Source organism: Homalodisca vitripennis, chromosome 6 (assembly GCF_021130785.1).
Source record: "Homalodisca vitripennis isolate AUS2020 chromosome 6, UT_GWSS_2.1, whole genome shotgun sequence".
Lineage (NCBI taxonomy): Eukaryota > Metazoa > Arthropoda > Insecta > Hemiptera > Cicadellidae > Homalodisca > Homalodisca vitripennis.
In genome coordinates, this window is record NC_060212.1 from 63027963 (window position 1) to 63048388 (window position 20426).

General features: G+C 38.6%; 1 protein-coding gene across 20 annotated transcripts in view; it reads left to right on the top strand.

The window, feature by feature from the left end:
• Positions 1–20426, top strand: part of LOC124364387 (calpain-A) — a 177101-nt gene that overhangs the window by 123227 nt on the left and 33448 nt on the right. For 16 of the 20 annotated variants that reach the window (XM_046819803.1, XM_046819820.1, XM_046819815.1 and 13 more), the window contains 2 exons: positions 1798–1848; positions 8768–8909. In XM_046819803.1, the coding sequence (XP_046675759.1) occupies positions 1798–1848; positions 8768–8909 (193 nt within the window). Of the gene's footprint in view, positions 1–1797; positions 1849–8767; positions 8910–15772; positions 16812–20426 lie in introns of those variants that run through there. The other 4 variants (XM_046819809.1, XM_046819802.1, XM_046819821.1 and 1 more) reach the window with 3 other exon arrangements.

Sequence of the window (20426 nt, forward strand, 5' to 3'; positions counted from 1 at the left end):
ACGTGTCGCGCGACACGCCGCGCGACAGAAAAATGGCTCCGTACACATTCGGCGGCCGAATGAGCGGCAGAACGGGCGGCCGACAACTAGTGCACTGCCGTATTGCTCTAAATATAAAACTAGCACTTACCCAACTGCTTTTTCTCTTCAACTGTGCTTTCAGTTTTAGAAAATATATCTACAACTTCCTCCCACGCAGATCTCTTTAAAACCCTGTTCTTGTAATCTGGACTTTCAAGATCCCACAATGCTCTTCTCTTTTCAATTTCATCAATAAAACGTTCGGTGTCAAATGGGTCTTGCTCCATCTCCATATTCACTCACCAATATCACTACTGGACTCGGCGTGTGTACGCTACAATACAAAACAAGCAGCTGAAGCCGCGCTAAAGTCGCGCGGTTGACGCGTATACTACGAGTCGCGCGACACAACTAGCGGCAGGTTCAGCGGCGCGGCGCCATGTGTATGCTGCCATAGTTATATGTTGTGTTTTAGTCGCGCGACGTGTCGCGCTGCACAAGTCGCGCGACACGTCGCGCTCATGTGAACAAGCCCTATGGCAGCATACACATGGCGCCGCGCCGCTGAAACCTGCCGCTAGTTGTGTCGCGCGACTCGTAGTATACGCGTCAACCGCGCGACTTTAGCGCGGCTTCAGCTGCTTGTTTTGTATTGTAGCGTACACACGCCGAGTCCAGTAGTGATATTGGTGAGTGAATATGGAGATGGAGCAAGACCCATTTGACACCGAACGTTTTATTGATGAAATTGAAAAGAGAAGAGCATTGTGGGATCTTGAAAGTCCAGATTACAAGAACAGGGTTTTAAAGAGATCTGCGTGGGAGGAAGTTGTAGATATATTTTCTAAAACTGAAAGCACAGTTGAAGAGAAAAAGCAGTTGGGTAAGTGCTAGTTTTATATTTAGAGCAATACGGCAGTGCACTAGTTGTCGGCCGCCCGTTCTGCCGCTCATTCGGCCGCCGAATGTGTACGGAGCCATTTTTCTGTCGCGCGGCGTGTCGCGCGACACGTCGCGCTCATGTGAACAAGCCCTAAACCACACAATAATTTGTGTCCAATTTGGGGGAGGTCTTGAATACCTGTCCGATCAAAATGATAAATTTTGTGTAATTGTAATGCAACATTCATAGTCTCAAGTGTAATCTAAGTTTTGAATGTGCATAAACTTTTTGAGTTTTAAACCAATTAATACTGTAACATGTATTTTAAAATCTTTGTAAATATATCTATAACAATTAAAGAGGTTGTAGGGCCAACGAAAATGTATTTTAAAGCTTATCAAAATTACAGCTATGAGAAGTTAAATTCATTGTAAACGTTCTACTTTACACAGAGCATTGGCCATTAAGCTATAAGATAGTGTTCACTCCCCTATTAAAGCTACCCTGCTATTGGCCACTGGCGAATCAGTTTCTGCCACCTCATAGATAACTCTACCAAGCATTTTAAAGTTTAATAAGCATACAAATGAGCCCATTCGCTTAATATATTTGCTTTGTATTCTCATAAAAGAACATACTGCATCTAAATTTAAATTTTGATTTGCGTAAGCATATGCTTATAATGACATGGTATTTAAGCCATTATTGCTTTTTTGTATCGTGCAGACTGTTTACTTCAATGGAATTAGCTTGTACATTTGAATAATTTTGCTTGTAATTTTGTTACATATTTTAATAAATCTTTACTATCTATAGTGTTTAGTAAATAAATAGGTAGGTGGTATAATTTGATATGTATAGTATCAATGCTACTAACACGTTGTGGATGACAGGACCGGTACTACCACGGAGGACTTAGGATGAGGACTGTAAAAGCCAATGTGGTAATATTTTATGTTGGTTGTGAGAGGGTTTTCTGTGTTATTCCCAGCCAAACTGAAATAGAATCCTAATCCTAGAAGTAATACATGTTTTAGGAATAGGTAATTTTTTCTTTGACATGATTTCTCAGGAAATGCGATATGCATTATTAAATTAAATGTTTACAATACAAAACTAGTAAATGTGTTTTGTTTCTAACCTTTTCACACTTCAACAGGTACAACGTATTCTTTGTAAATAAATCAATACTCTGATTCAAATAAATTAAATCACTGATTGAAAAAAGCAAATACAATCGTTAAATACTTGTAATAAATCATTAGTACCGATAACAAACGTCCTAACGTGTAGTTTCTGACTAACATTATTCATCATCATTATTGGACTATCATGATATTGTCTGCAATATAGGCAGTTTTCGCTTTGTCTAACATTTAAAAATGCATGAATGCCTGAAGAATTTCTTCAAATTGTAAAGTAACCTCGCTAATTGTTGGTTTGGCTTTGCTTTTCAAAGTATAATCTCTTTAGAATCTCTAAGTTATTTCTTTTATTAACAGTTATAACTAAGAACATTGTTCTTCCAAAGATATTCAGATTATTGGTCTGAGCTGGCTCAATATTTTATGTCAGAAACATACTAATTTGTTATTTTAAGTATCAATGAAAATTCACTAGATTTTTTTTACCTGTAGTTTAATATCCTATTACTTCATATAGCATCATCTTCTTCATATTAATAGAAATTGTGTTAGTAGTGTTTTGGTATTTTAAATAATAGTTCCCTAGTTTTTATTAACACTAAACATTTTTTGATCATATCACAAACATAGCCTTAATACACCCTCAGCTATTTACTCACCATAATTTACATAGTTAATGTGCCGTTCGAACATCATCATAACACAATCATCAGCAATCATAACAACATTCCATAACATTTAACAATCAACTGTAGTTTAATACCTTTTCTATACAAGTCAAATACATAACTGTTTGTACTCAACTAAACCATTGACAAAGTGGATAATCGAAACTTGCGCAAATTGCTCTTGCACAGATCTGTGAAAACATACACAACTGTTAGTGTAACAAGACATAAATCATGTCAGGTGCAATACACTACACAAACTGTTTGGTCCTCTTCAGATCAACAAAGCAAAGTTGTAGTATTAGCTGTCAACGAATTGACAACTCTGTGCCAAAAACCAACAAACAACTCACATTCCAACTGCACAAATGACTTTTGTGTGCAAAAGTTAAAATTATTACTTGACATTTGTCATTCTTGTGTTGTTTTTGTATATTAATCTAATATTATCACATTAACAATTATGGATGTTTAATTTATATCATCTAGTGGCTTTGACTGAATAGTAAAATAGTATATCTGCTAGGCCAAAAATATTAATAAAGAACAAGTTTACAAGTGCAAAAATAATAACTTTAAATTACTAATTTACATTGTTTATGTATTTTGAATCTAGGTACTAAAAACAAGTTTTTTATATTTTCCAAATAAAGGATTTTATTTGCTCCCAAAGAAATTTTTGACTTAATTTGTAGTAATTAAATATTTTAAATAATATAAGAACAGAAGTATGTATGTTATGTGTGTGTTTCTTGCACAATTGAGATGTAATAAGTTAAAATCAATCTCTGTTTAGTTACAAAAACAACCATAAGAGCCAGTGCAATCATTAAAAAATAGAAGTTTTTTTTTTTTTTTTTTTTTTTTTTTTTTTTTTTTGGCTGAGGATGGGGAATCTGCAATCAGATACATGGAGGGTTCTCTCATTCTTCCCTTCACTCCAGTGCATGCGGGGTTGCCTACGTTATAAAGATCGCCGACCCGCTAAACCCCACCCTCGTCCTTCCTGCCCACCAAGCCGGGACCACTTTTAGCATTTCTTCAGCTGGGTGAGTGTCTTGCACTAAATGCTTTCCTTCTTCACCTCAAGTCCTCACGGCTCATCTTCCATTTTCTTCCGTTATAATGGAAAAGGCCATCTTACTGACTGCGTTTCCACATGGTCTTCCGACTGCACCATGTGAGAGACCAAAGTCTCAGGTATCAGTTGTCCGGTTGTTTCCCAGCAATTGGCTCTCTCCTCTGTCCAACCTCTTACAGAAAAAGAAAGTGTGCTCAGCAGTATCTTCCTCTCTGCAGTAGTGGCATATAACTTGAGTTACTTCTGCCAATCCTCTCCAAGTAACGGCGGAAAACACCCATGACCTGAGAGGATCTGAGTCACATGGAAATTTACCTCCCCATGTGTCCCTTTGAAGCCATACTCTAATGTCTGGTATGAGCCTTCTGGTCCAGGAGCTTACTTGAGACCTCCCACTCTCGTTTGCCAAGCATCCCTCAGTCTTTCCTGCAGCTCCGCCCTGTCTCGTTCTCCCAGGTAGCTGTCAGTTCTCTCTTTCACCAGAAGATGGATAGGAGGAGTCCTAGCGAGCACCAAAACAGCGTCGAGAGATATCGTCCTGTAGGCTGATGTGATTCTCATCGCAGCAAGCAGTTGAACCCTTAGTGCAGCTTCCTTTGCTCTTCCAAAACTGCATTGCACTCGCCCACACGGTGCACCATACAAGAGTATGGACTGTGTTTGCTGAGAAAAATCAGCCGCCTCTTTGACTCCTTGGGGCCCCGAACATTCTTCATAGTCCCACTTATTGCCATTGCCGTTACTGAGGCCTTTCTTGCTGTTTCCATAACCATGGGGAACGAAAGTTCTTGACTTATCCAGCCAAATGCCTAAGTACTTGACCTTAGTCTTCGGTCTTGTGTTTGTGGACAGTCGTACCCTGTACCCGAAAAGTGATCGGTCGAAGTCTCCTCCTTCCAGCCATGATAATTGCCTCAGTCTTTTGTGGGGCCAGCTCAAGTCCCAGTTTCCTGCAGATGATCCCCAACTCGTGCAATGGCTTCATTGGATCTCTCCATTAGCACGCATTGTTCCGTGCTTCCCTTGGCCAACCAGGGCCAAGTCATCAGCATACACCCGACAATTCGTACCCCAGGCGGGAGAGCCAAGCGAAACACAGTGTCGTACAGGACATTCCAAAGGGTTGGGCCAAGCACTGATCCCTGTGGAACTCCACTGGTAACTTGCCTCCTCATTCCATTTCCCAGGTCCCAGTGTTCTCTCCCCTAAATACGCCTGAATCATGCGCCTAAGATATGGGAGATACTCCAATCGCTTTCAGCCGCTGCAATATCTTCTGCCAAGAAGCACTATTGAAGGCATTTTTCACATCCAAAAGGACCACCGCTGGTAATTTCCCGTATTGTCGGCCTCCACCCACAGCACGTCGTACCAACTTGATGACCATGTCCACAGCATCTACTGTTGAGCGTCCAGGTCTAAAGCCAAACTGGTTGTCAGACAAAGCATTGGTTTTCTCAAGTTTCTTCTTGTAGTCTTCCTACCAGCAGTTGCTCAAACAGCTTCCCCACAGTACTCAGCAGACACAGTGGCCTGTATGAGTCTGGTCTGCCTTCTGGCTTACCCCAATTTTGGGATGAGACCAGTCTTGCCATCTTCCCAGCCTGCAAGGAAGCTCTCCTCTCTCAGGGCCATATTTAACACTTTAAGGACCTTGTCTGGGACTACACTCACTGCCACCTTTACTACCTCTGGGGGAATGCCATCAGGTCCGGGCTCTTGTTAGACTTGATCTTTTTTCCCGCCACGATAACTCATTTTTGGTGAAAGGTGGAATCTCCAGAGCAACAATTTCCTCATGCACTACAGGTGGGGTGCTCAGGAAAAGTACATATCTACGCACTGTTCAATTGTTTCTCTATCTAGCACTGGTAGGTTGCGTCCAAATCTCTTCATGACAATTTTGTAGGCATTTCCCCCACGGATCTGCCTACACCTCAAGTACGGTCACATAGGTCTTGCCATTTGCGTCTCTTGGTTTCCAAGATCTCTTTTCCTGTATCTTTGGCGTTCTTGTCTGAGCAGCACCACCAAACACATCCACTTCAGCTGCAATCTGGTCGCGATCTTCCTCTCGCCCTGGTAAGTCGCCTCCGCAAAGACTTACATGATGATCTTAAGGCTGCCACCTCCGCGGGTTCCACCAGTATACTGATCTCCTAGCACCAGGCTTCCTTGTTGCAATACTTCCCCACACACTTCATCCAATGCTTGAGTCAGTTCATGCGCTGATCTGCCATCTATCTCATCAAGGTGACGCCTCAGAGCCTCCTCCAAAGGTTCATGTCACTCGGCCGTACTCTCCACCCTTTTGGCAGTAACGGTGCAGTCTGCTCCTCATGGTCCATGCACAGCTCAAAAAATATCTGCTCATGGTCGCTTAGGGTTTCACTCCTCACTGACATGCCAGCACCTTACTTTCTCTTGCCAAAATTTCTGTAACGAAAGTAAGGTCGAGTATGGAGCGATACTCTCCTCTTCTAAATGTTGGCACTTTCCCCCTCATTTAGCAGGACCCAAGTTGTTTCCTGCAGCCCAGTCAACAACTAACCTTCCTCTTCTTCCTGAGCACGTTTCTCCCCATTCTTCAGCCTTGGCATTAAAATCACCACCAATGATTATTCCTTTTTCTACAGTTCCTTCTAAAAGCCGCAAGTTCTTCTTAGGCTTTCTTCAAACTCCATGATTGGTTTGCCAGGAGGGAAGTAGCAACTACACACGATACACCGCTCGTATTCAATCCATGCAAAATTGTTTCCGTGTCCTCTTCCTTTTACCATATGAACCTGACTTAAGCTTTTCACACGGGACCCTTGGCGAGCATCAACAGACCAAGATTGATCATTTGCTGTCCCCAATATTAGGTTCACTAAGCATGATGACATCCAACCTCTTCCTCCTGGCCGTGGCTTGCAATAAATCTATTGCAGCTTGGCTCTTCATTCCATTTAGTTGGACAAAGCTAATCATTACGTTTCCTTCTGGGCATTCCTTCCTCTTGTGGCCTTCCTTCTTGCAAAAGAAACACACTGTGCTCCGGTCAGTTACCCCTGCAGTAACGTGCAATGTGTCCTTCCTCAAGACAACGATAACAACGTATCCGCTCTTCGCGAAATCTTACTCTGCACAGTACCCAGCCTATCTTGAGCCTACCGGCCTGGGCCAGCTTGTTTGCTGTAGGTTTTGGGAGGATTACTGTTGCATTCTGGGTTTCCCCCATATGCTGGTCTTAGTGAAGACACCTTTGCATCCAGAAAGTCGAGACACCGACCTGCAAAGCTTTTGCAAGTGCAGCCAATATGTCCTCCTCAGTAGCGTCTACCTCCAGATCTTTGATGTGCAGAACTGCCCTCTTCTTGGAGCTACTGCAGAGATTCCCTCGATGCCCTGTTTTACAATGGCTTCTCGCAGTGCTTCAGCTTTGCCTGTTTCTTTTTTCAGCTGATGACCAGTCCTCCGTTATTTGCTTTTCGAAGTGACATTACTTTAGCCACCCGTCTCATCCAGGTCCACCTTGTCTTTTACAAGTTTGACAAGGTCTGCATAGGTCCTGTGGGTTTCAGTCCTCACCACAACTATCTCTTCGTCTTGTTGGCGTCTCTGCCTTCTCCTGGTCACTGTGCGATAGCCTTCTTTGTCTGTTCCTTCCTGGGTTTTATCATTTTGAAACCCCTGCCTTTCTTCTGACGGTTTTTGGCTTATCTTGAGATCCTGTATTTTCTTGTACCATGTGGAACGCCAGCATTCCTAGGAGCAGACTGCTTAAATTTGGGTTTGCGTCCAGGCATATCATTCACTGCCTGCTTACTACCATCAGTCTTCCGCCGAACCTCCTTTCCCTTGGTGTGACCAGCCTGCCTCTTTCCTGTGTTCTGGATCTCAGTACTTCTTGTCTATTTTCTGTATGGAAATGGTCTGCGATGCCCTTTCTTCCACCTGTGGGCATCCCACTTGGACTTCCTTCTCGTTGTACATCTCCCTAGGCACATTTTTTCGCTGCGGTGATAACAGTTAATTCCATGTCCAGGGAGCTGACCACTTTTCCAAGAGCTTTAACTGCATCTCTTATTTCCATTCTCTCATCTGTTCTAGTAAGTTCCTGCAGTTCCTGTGTCCATTTTATAACCCGCCCCCAGGCTTTCTCTGGCTCTCCAGAGCTGTTTTAGGTCTTCTTCTGTAGGGAGATTCTTCTCGAGACCTCTTAGGTGTGTGGCTCACCAATGGAAAAAAGTCCGGCAAGGAGTTCTTCCGCTGAATTGGGTGAACGCTGCAGCTTAGCGCTCCTGGCGAACGCCTTCTCCTCCCCCTTGATTGGTCTTTCATCTAATTTTTTTCTTCCAGTAGTGCTTTGAGAAGCGGGGGCCTGGTTGCCTACCACCAGCTTCTCACTACCCCTCCCATCACAGAATTTGTCTCCCCCAGAATCCTTGAGACAGCCTGGTGTCAAGACACCAGAGAGGATTCACCAGATTGGCTACCCTCCTGGGGTAATGTGTTTTGATTCTGTAACATTTCACCATGAACTTCATCAACCTGTTTGTGGGAACGCCCGCCGAAATCGTTGCCTTGCAGACGTTGACTCGCCGACCGCCATCCGGTACTGGACCCTTCTAGAGAACTCCTCTTCGGCTCCAGCCCTGTACTGAGTGGGCCCACGCACTTTCACCCACCCAGGGATATTTTATTGACTTCCCAGTCTAGATCCATGGTGTTCTGCTCTTGGCAGTTATGGCTCTTCACCATTGCACCAAGGTCTTGCAATAGGATGAGACTGTGTGTTAGCCTCTCTATTACCTGAGGATTAGAGAAGATGTCCTCTTAGGCAGTTTTAACCTCATGCCCAGGAGCAAAAAAATAGAGTTAGTTCAACGAAATTAAAACACATCAACATAATACTTTCACTACTTTCTGTATAGCTGTAATTTATACAAGGAACTATTTTAGTTGAGCTGGTTGTGTGTTGTTGCAGGTAATAGAGCCGCCACAACCCGCTCCGGAGATGAAGAAGGCCGACGAGAAGGTGAAGGAGTTCTTCCGCAAGCTGGCTGGTGAGGACATGGAGGTCGACTGGATGGAGCTGAAGGAGATTCTTGATTACGCAATGCGCAACGGTAATGTAGCTAACACTGGAGGAGAGGGTCTTTCATTCGTACATCGGTTTTTAATGGGTGTTTTAGTATTTCATAAATTATCAAAATTGTGTTTTATAATACATTCATTGCACTATATTTTATACATTATAAACTTTAAAAAAACTAATAATAGCACATATGCAGTAGTAGTAATGTTTCAGTACTATTACTATACTGTGTGGCTGTGTTCAGTTTTACACATTATTATTGACTATTTGTGGTATTTTGTAACTATTGTCTGATATTTTAGGAGTTGTAAAATACCATACGTCTGTTTTTCATCTGTCTGTATTTTAATTTTTTAATTAAAAATTTATAACTTAATTTTGTTTAAATAGGAATTCCTATATATCATTCAAAAATTTAATTTTTGGCTAATAATTCTCCTAGATTCAAAATAGCAACTAAAATACTTGGCGCTAGGAAATCTTAGTATGTAACTAAATCCGCCTCACGAAAATCGGCGGTTAAAGGGTTAAATTTGTAGAAATTGTTGTTTTAAATGTTATTACAAATTTTATTAAAATATATATGTTACCGGCAATGTGTACAATTCAGGCATTGTATGGAATACCTAGGCATTGTATACATTGCCGAGTGAATCCAGGCAAAGTATGAAATAAACTCATTTCTTAACAATTGTACAAACTTTGCCTAGGCATTGTGTATAATGCCTAGGCATTATATAGAATGTCGAAAGTTTTGCAGGCAAAGTATAAAATGAACAACATTGTTAAAAATTGTTTATTGCAAATAACAAACATGAAATGTATTAAACATAGGATCTGAAAATCCTCATATTTTACTAGAGTAAAATTTAAATTACTTGTTACAGCAGGAGAAAGAGAACTATGGCACTTCGAGTTGCATTTTCGATTGTTTTTAACACAAGCACATTGTTTGGTTTGACATTTAGTTTTGCAAGTGCATCTCACAAATCCTTGGCGCTTTCCTGTTGACTGAGCTGTTGCAACGGTACGAAGTCCTGTTTCTTGATCAGGCATGTCTTCTACTCGAACTAGGCTTTTTTGGCAAACTGTAAACTGTGTGACCTTGCGTACAGTTGTTTCAAAACTCCGTTGGCAGTCCCTAATTTGTAAAACCCATCTTCTGTCGTATCCATGACCACTGCCAGAATATTTCTCAAGTCACCTCTTCCTTTGTCAACGTCAGGAATTGGAACACGAACAGTGACTCCTTTGGTGACGGGAAGAAACTTTTTATCGGAATTAGCTTTCATTTTCTTAGCTTGTTTTTCAAGACAAGCTTTTGACCTCTTCCTCTCTTTATCAATATTTTTCGAATTAAAAACAAGGGACACACAACAGGGTTTTTTCAGTATCATCACACCCCTGAATTGAATGGCCACATGAAATATGTATGTCCGCTAAACATTTTGTGCAGTTTTGTTTCTCATTAGTTTGCTGCAAACAAACGCTACACATTTGTAGAAGGCTAGAACTGACCGAGACATCAACGGTTGCCTAATTAACTTCTGAAGTGTTATGATCGGTTTGGAGTGGAGGTTCTAGACTTGACATTGTTTGTGTTTCTGTTGTGTGCATGTTATTAACCACTCTTTCCAAATCTTCTTCGCTGTTAATGGAATCCAAAATGTCTCGAGGCAGAGAAGATGTTGTAAGACCGACCTTTACTTTACAGCCGAAGAGAGCCTCATAGGGCGTTCTTTTGATTCCTGAATGTAAAGCTCTATTTTTTCATAAGTTGCACAAATCTCAATCCCTCACTCCAACGGTCAGTTTTTTCATCTTGCATCCAAGTCGAAATCATGTTTTCAATATCTTGGTTTGTACGTTCTACACTACCCTGACTTTGAGAATGACGTGGTTTGCCATGAACGATTTTTAACGTAGGCCAATAATCTTTTAAAATTGTAAACTATTTTGTTTGCAAATCCCTCCCGTCCATTGTCTGACTGCAATATACTTGGTGATATGCTACTTCCTCAGCGGTTTTAGTTTTGAGAGGCTTTAAGAATCACAAATTTTGTCAAATGATCCTGATAGACCATTATGAACTTAAAATCCCTGTCGGGCTGTGACTGGAAATCAATTAAATCTACTTGACAACGAGAATTAAATTCTGATGAAATCAGGGGCTTTACTACCACTCCTCTTTTCGAACCCTTTTGTTTCTTCTGACATGGCTCACACAAAACTAATATATAGCTCAACATCATGACGTGTAACATTTTTGTACTTAAATATCTAGCTCTTTTTAACATTCGATCTCTTCCACCATGACCAATAGCTACATGAGTTTCATGGAGAACAGTAAATAAATCTGAATCGTGGACATAAAATTTTACAACACTGTCTCCTTGTTTTAATGGGTGTATTAGTTTTTGCACATTTTTCTACGATCATTACATCATACCTGTTGAGTAGCCAGTAGTGACGAGGTTCCTTTCTGGGCTTGGCCTTGGCTTCTTCGACCTCCAACACCAGCTTCTTATATTCGTCTTCAGTCAAAAAAAAAACACTATTTTTAGCACTTGCATTCCGAAATTTTTACAAGTTCGGCACTAAAACGAAGTTTCATTAGCGATAAACGATCACTAGAACTACTGATACTACTGTTTCACTTGTGACATTTTCAAGCAACAATACAGTGGCACGACAGAAGAACAGAACTGAGAGAGCAGTGTTATAGCAGGGATGGGCGGGGGGAGTAGGTGAGGCAAGCACGTTGTAACTTGAAAACAATGGAACAGACAGATTTTTAACTCTGCCTGAACTCCAGCAGGCATTCTATAGAATGCCTAGGCAAAGTATGAAATGTTTAAAATTTCACACTTTGCCTGCTTACTTTTGGCAATGTATAGAATGCCTAGGTATTCTATACAATGCCTGATTTTACACTTTGCCGGTAACATATATAACAAGAAAACTTAAACACAAAGCATTATGAACAAGTAACCCCAAAAATTATAAATGTTTGGTACCTTATTTTTTATATTGGATGAAACATAATTGAGAAAAATAAATTTTACTGGTCTTGTTCAAAAGTATTTATGTTAATTATATATGATTATTTCAAAAATAAACTGTATTTTCTCAGTTATTTTGAATACAATTTTATCAAAATAAGGTACGAAGCAATTAATTTGTAGGCCAATTGTGAATATATATTTTAATAATTTTAGACATTTGTGTGGTTTGAAAGTAGTGATCATTTTGAAGCTAGTGGAATTATTGATATTGATCACAAATTAGGCCAAAGGAAATAGGGAGTCGTGCCAAATTAAAAAAACTAACTTAATAAATAAAATAACCCCTTCATGGTTTATGAGGTAATATTACGTTCATAGTGATTGCGGAAAAGTGTGCTACTGACGTAATTGCCTCTGTAAGAAAAGAAAAATTCAACAAAACAACATACTTTTAGGTACAAAAATACTTTTATGTTTTGATAAGGGATTAAATAAAAAATACATACAGATGGATGAAAAACTAAGCGTTTTAGAAAAATGTTTGTACAGGATTTTATATTTGTTTGGTGTTTAGGAACAATCCCCTATAATATTGAAAAATTGTTGAAGCACTTCATGTTTAAAATTTTATTATAGTATATTAATATTCTAAAATATTATGGAAAACCATGATTGTCTGTGAGTTATAATGTTACTATTTGAGGTTTTTGTGATATTATTATGGTTACGTTAAAATGCATGCCATGCCGTTATAAGATAAATAATCGTCTATTAAAATTACGTACAATAGTAAAAAAATTAATTACAAGAAAATATTTCCACTTGTCAAAATTTTGTTGGTATCAAATTTTAGCTTAACATTATATTAAAAGTAGTTCTTACTTTTATATACTTCTAAATATTTTACACAGTTATTAATATTGAAGATTAAAAAAAAGTGATGACTAGGCCTAGTAGTTCCAGTACTGTAGTTGAAAATAATATTAAATCTTAAAATATTCATCGTAAAGATGAACCAAATAAGGTACGAGTAATAGCTATATTAGTTTAACTTAACCATAACCGTATATTTTAATCAGGTATGCACACATTTATGATATTTTATGCTGTATGAATTACCAACTCAGAATATTTTAATATCGTTTACAATTAAAATATTCAAAGGGAATATTCGACAAATTTGGGCTATCAACAAAAGAAACGCAAATGCATGCAGTTTTGATGAAATGAAATATAGCCTAGTTATGGAGTGGTTTGAAGCACTAATAGCCGTTGCCACTCGCTGCAGTAACCATGTATCAAAACTTACGTCATAATCATAACATCGTCATTTATCACACAGCTTGAGCATTTACTATATCTGCGTATCCTACGTAAATGTAACTTGTTCTTAAACAGTTAGTTGCCTGATTTGTTCTAGCCTTTCCATAGCTTCAGCTACATGCTTTAAATGTGTTTACAGCTTTGATTGTAAGTTTGATTATTAGGAAAAACCTAAGTTTTGCTTCTTACTGTTTGTTTGTCTTGTTCATTTGAGTTTCTATTTGTTCTTGATTTATTTCCTAGTATTATTGAATTTCTCCCTTTGTGTTATTGTCAGTTCCCTGTGTGCCATTTTAATTGAGTGATAGAGATTTACTGATAAGAAAATCCAGAGGATATAGATATCTTTAACCCGGATATCTTACTCGCACTGGTATAGGTCAAATTCAATTCATATATACATATCTAAAGTAAATTTGTAGAAATTGCAATATATACTGTATGTATGAGGTGAATTGCAGTTTGAATAAATTCAATTAATGAACCTATTTTGAATCATTCCCTACATGAGACAAATAAGTGAATGAACAAAGTGATGGTTTAAACTCAGGACCAGCTCCAGTAATTCAGTCATTTTTAATCATATTTATAATAGATTTAAATTATGACAGAATATCATTTTAGTACTGTTTGCAGGGATATACGTAAACACACTCCTTGCCGTACATGCCAGAAAACATAACCAGAACTAACTTGAAAGCTGTTAGAAACTTCTCAACAAACAGATTAACTGTTTAAAAAAAGTGAAGCTGCCCATCTTGATATAAACTTTTTAATAAACTTGTTTAATTTTGTTTTGCTTTAACATCTCTGATATAACAATCATTTGTAGTCATATTGGAGTTATAAGATGTCTAGTTGACATCATGTTGAAACAATTATTCTAACGCAGTTTAAATCTCAAGATTTAGACATCTCTGTGAGTAGCCATCTTCAGTGAAAATATGTTAAGATAAAATTGTATTGTGTTCGTTTTTTAGCAATAATTTTCTTTTCTTATTAAACCTCTTGGAACTCTTATTATATCACTCAATACACTGCCAGATACGCTCAATACACACATGTTATGCATATGTTTTATGACCTAAATGGTATTTAGATACCTAAAATGTTCAATTTAGAATTTTTAAGGTATGGAAGACATTTCTTTCAGTTTTGGCATATACATAATTAAGAAAATGTATAATTTTAAAACATGTTTGTTTTTGGTTCCTAGAGCATTTTGTATTTTTTAAATGATTATTCAGTAAATGATAACAGTACTTTTTTACTCATTACTTGTAAACACCATTTGCTAAGTTTATAAAATAGTTACTAAAATACATTTTATTTGGTGTTTTATATTTATATTTACAATATTTTACATTCTATGTCAAGGTCAAAACAACTCAATCTTAAATTATAATTAAAATAGAAGTTATGGAACTTAACATTATATTTGTTTTGAAATACACAATGGCTGACACAACAATGAATGATACTCGGATCAACTAATTGAGTTGTTATCTGGTTTGAATAAAAAATACTATACAGTCAAAACAATTCCAAAGTGATTCCCTAGAGAAAGAAACATAAATGTTGCACTGGAACTTATAACGTACATCGAACCGTGCTCACCTATGGAGTGAAGTAGCGAATTAAGGATGTCAGACTCAGTTCATATGTGGAACGCATAGGTTAGTAACAATTTTCTTGAAAGACTTAAATTTAATGTAACTAATAAAAATCACACAGATTTGCAATGTAAATTTGTATTTTGTGGGAGACTTTTCAGAATCAAAGATTTCACTTCAGGTGACTCCACAAATAAATATTTACATTGAATTAAAAATTTGTCCTAATTGCTCCAAGAATATTCATGACAAACTTATTTGAACATTTTGCCTGAAGAGTGTACTTGATGTACAAACGTTTCGGGTATAATTTTGAATCATGTTTGGTTCTTTTATGCTTTAGATGATACATAAGCAATTTCACGTTTAAAACCTCAAGATTATGTAGGTACATATATAGCAAGTGTGTTTACAAATAAGATGTTGATTTAAAATAAAAACACTCATTACATCTAACCCACACTCGGTAACATCATGAGACTGACAAATTATTTAAGCAGTAACCACAAAGGTAATGGCTAGCTTACTGAGGGCAAACAGTATTAGCTGTAGACATGTCTCAAGATACTTACAGCAAGATGGCATAAACACATGTTTAAGTCATACCAAAATTTTGTATAGGTCAACTTGGTATACACAGCAGGCAATTATTATTGATCTTACTAGCAAAACAAATAATTTTGTTTCTACATCGCCCTGGAGCTGGTCCTGTTTGAATCATTGCATGAAAGTGATTAGGTCACGTATACTTGATTATTTCTTGAGTCTGAAATGTGTCAACACTTTACTATTTTCAAAATTTTAATGACTACAGTTTTATAAATTGTAAGAGGTTGTCTTGCACTGTTTTGTTTTTGTTACAACTTGACCTACGTTCCGGAATATCCCATGCTCTGCGTCTGTGAGTGTGTTGGTGTTGGTGCGTGTGTGCGTAATGTGTTGTTGTATTCTAGAGGTATCATCCTCGTCACCTCTTGGGGGCGGAGGCGACAATATCATCACCAACCTGCTCTCGTTGGTATGCGGCTCCTTCTTTCAGGACTCCCCTCTGGCCTCCGTCTTCGGTAAGGATCCATTTGTTCGTCCTTGGTTACATCGTTTATCGTTTGGTGGTGGATAGTTATTTTTGTCACTGCCTTGTATATTTTAGATTTGTTATAGTTTAATAAAACTTGCTACAACTTTATGAAGTGTATCTCACAATGTTGAGATATATAGACAAGTTCTTAAAGATTTTCAGCATCACTGGCTCTGCTTGGTTTTGCCAACTTCCATGTTCCAGTAGATTAGCAGTTACTGCTCTTCTCTTAACATCTTTAACAATCATTCTTCCATATCGCCTTCATTTTCCCAAATCACACCAGTCACTCAATCATGATCCTTTTTAACATCTGTTTTCTCATCTTCTTTTCTATTACTTCACTCCATATTCTGTCTCCTACAGAACCTCATCTCATTCCAAAATGTGTCACTTTTCTCCCTATTCATCCATGTACTGTATGATCTCGAGTGTCCTCTATATCTACTTTCTTTCTCCCATACTATCAAGTCCCATCTCATTCCAAAATGTGTCACCTTTCCTCCTCATTCATCTCTGTACTCTATGATCTTGAGTGTCCTTCTTTATCTACTTCCCCCATACTTTCAAGTTCCATCTCATTCCAAAATGTGTCAGTCACCTTTCCTCCTCATTCATCCATGTACTCTATGATATTGAATGTCCTTCTTTATCTACTCCCCCCATACTGTCAAGTTCCATCTTATTCCAAAATGTGTCAGTCACCTTTCCTCCTCATTCATCCATGTACTCTATGATCTTGACCATCCTTCTTTACCAACATTCTCCGATACTATCATGTTCCATTTCATTAATCTTCCATTACCTGATACTCCTTTTGACCAGCTCGTCATCTTCCCATCTAGCACCATTGTGAAGAGTATAAGCACACTTCTTCCTCTCAGTCTGTTATTCTGTCCTACAGTCATCCCGACCTCTCTTTTCCTACCTCTCATATTTTCCAATAACCACCCCCCCCCCCCCCCACCCCCCCCCCCCCCCACCCCCCCCCCCCCCCACCCCCCCCCCCCCCCACCCCCCCCCCCCCCCACCCCCCCCCCCCCCCACAATGTAATTTTAACATGGTTCTTGCCACAAAATGTGTTACACTAATTTTTTAGCATTTTTTTAAATGTTCAATTAAATAAAACAAAAATTTCATTTTAAGCTGGTTCTATTAGCACAAATTTGCCAGTTTTTATTACAGTACAATTATGGAAATACTTATGTTATTGATTTCTTATTACAAATAAAAAATAATGTATGCTGTTAGAAAAGTCTTACAACAAACTTTTTACCTGCATTTGGTATCAAAGCAATTGTTCGAACTGTGTTCCTTCTACGGTTTGACAATGAGCCAATCTTGTGTAAAATGATTCGACAGAGTTGCCTAACATTTCTTCAGTTATCAAAGCAATCTCCTCTATAATCCTGTTTCTTAGGTCTTCCAAATTATGAGGCTTTCTTCTATAAACATTGGATTTTAAATGACCCCATAGGATATAATCGATTGGTGACAAATCCGGAGATCTTGGAGGCCATTCGATTTCTCCTCTTCGGCCAATCCATTTATGAGGAAACCTTAAATCCAAATACTCTCTTACCTGTCTCCCATAATGGGGTGGAGCACCATCCTGCTGAAACCATACATTATCAAAGTATTCTCCTGATGCAATTTGAATAGCTGGGATTATTTCATTTTGGAGCATATTGTAGTAAAGTTCGGCATTTAAATTTCCATTGATGAAAAAGGGTCCAACAATTTTGTTACCTAAAATTCCACACCATACGTTCAGTTTTTTGTGGTTGCTGTGAATGGGACTCAGTAATCCAATGTGGGTTTTCACTAGCCCAGTAACGGCAATTGTGCCTGTTAACATTGCCATTTAGGAAAAAAGTTGCCTCATCAGAAAATAGTATGTTGGTCAGAAAATCTCTATTGTCATCACATTTGCGCATCACAAGTTCACAAAACTCAACTCTTCTGTCGTAATCATCCTCACTTAACTGTTGGACTAAATGAACTTTAAATGGTTTGTATTTATTAATTTTCAAAATCTTACTCACAGACATAGGGTGCATATCATGTTGCTGTGCAGCTTTTCTGAGCGATGTATGTGGGTCTTCAATAAATGTTTGCAAAACATCTAGTGCATGTTCTTCATCTGTTGCAGATTGTATCCTACCCGACTTTGGCCGATTACGTACACTCCCTGTCATTTCAAAACGCTCAATAGTTTTTGATATTGTTGAAACACTTATGGGATTCCTTTCTGGGAAAGTGTCATTAAACAAATTACAAACTTCCCGATAAGATCTTTGACGATCGCCTTATCCTCGCATCATCAACAGAGTAATTCGTTCTCTTTCAGACAATTCCATTAAAATGCCAAATAAAAACTGAACTACTGTAATTAGATAACTTGTTGACAGCAATGCTTCAGAGACACTGATTAACTCGACAGGAATGATATGACCTTTGACCATTTGTAATTCCCAAGCTTAGACCTGTCTAGTGAAAGCTCCATGCTCAACAAACTGAAACCTGTAGACCAGATGATTAATAACACAATAATGTTTCTCATAGGCTAGTGACCTTTATCTCTTTAAACCTTCCTGCTGACTGGAAAACACCAAGTACAGATTCATAAGTAATCAGAGAAAGTGACTCATAAGTTTTATTCATTGTAATAAAAACTGGTAAATTTGTACTAATGAAACCAGCTTGAAAATAAATTGTTTATTTTATTTTAATTGAACATTTAAAAAATGCTAAAAAATTAGTGTAACACATTTTGTGGCAAGAACCATGTTAAAATTACATTGTTGAACATCAGTAAATTTTCAATACTAAAAATGCTCTATTTTCTGATAGAATAATTCCTTTGAGATGCGGTTTGTGGCATTCAATTCAGTAAGCTATTACCTTTAAAATTATGTATCACAAGGTATAGGCTTCCATTAAGAATATTCACGATACCCTCGGCAGGACGTCCCCCGTTGGTGTGACATAACAAAACATTGTTCCAAAAAGTAGATGCCCAATCTCTATCACGATTGTAAGAGGTTTCAAATTTATATTTAAATTATTAAAGGATATATTTGGGTGTTTCCAGACATAATATACACCCTGTATATGTATTTATATAATCTTTCTTACACTTATGTCCAGACTAATCTTATAGTTATCAAATCTATAATACAGTCCTATGTATTGTTCTAGGACATAATTTAGTTTTATTTTGTGGGAAAAATGGTTACTTCCATGACAGTGCCTATTAGGGTGACACGGCCTAAGACAAAAATTGAACTATTGTTATCAGGGAAACAGTTTAAAATGTATTCTCGATTGTGAGCATTATAAATAATTCAAAACAAAGTGATATCTCTCAATCTAACAGAATTATAAACAATAGAAAATTAACTACAAAAATCTCGCATCCACACAGCTTGAGTGGTCAAAGGCAGTCAAATATTTAGGACTGACTCTAGACCATAAGCTTACGTGGAATGATCATCTTAACAATATCCTGCACAAAGCAAAGTGGGCGCTCATGACGTCCAGGAGACTTGCAGGAATCTCATGGGGCATAAAACCCCATATAGCACTATGGCTTTACAAAGCAGTTGTAAGGCCTCAAATCACTTATGGTTCATTAGTCTGGTGGACAAAGGTGAATCAGGTAACTGCTAAAGCCAAGCTCGAAAGCTTACAAAGGCTTGGCACAATCTTTGCAACCGGAGCATTTAGGAGCAGTCCCTCAGCGGCCCTCGAGGTGGCTTTAGGACTTCTGCCTCTTGATGTCTATATAAAAGCTGAAGCGCGTAAGTCAGCTTATCGGCTGATGGTTGCTGACTTGTGGAGGAATGGAACGTCTAAAACGGGCCACGGCACCATCACCGAAGCTGTAAACCCAAACGCTATTCTCGAAATGGTCTCAGACATAATGAGAACGGAGTTCGTATTCAATAAGCCATTCTCTGTTGACTTCTACTCCAGAGATGAGTGGAAATCGCAAGATAACATCACAACAATAAGAAAGAGCTTTGTCTGGTACATGGATGGCTCGCTTATTAAGGGCAGAACCGGATATGGAGTGTTTAGTCAATCCCCTAGAACTGCCCTTTGCGGCAGTTTGGGACGGAACTGCTCCATATTTCAAGCCGAAATCTATGGTATCCTGGCCTGTGCCAACCTAGGCCTCACCAGGGGGTACCAGGGAAAGAACATCTGCATAATGTCAGACAGTCAGGCAGCTCTTAAAGCTCTTGACTCCAACAGCATTTCATCCAGGCTTGTGTGGGAGTGCTTCAACACTCTCTGCAAGCTTGGATCACGCAACTTTGTACGTCTTGGTTGGGTACCGGGCCATACAGGCATAGGTGGCAACGAATGCGCCGATAGGCTTGCCAAAAGCGGAGCAAGCATGCCATACACCGGTCCAGAACCGAGTTGTGGTATAAGCAAGTCAGCTGCTTATCAAAGTATAAACAAATGGTCCAGGAAGACACACCGCTTGCGGTGGCAGAGTCACCAAGGACAAGCACTC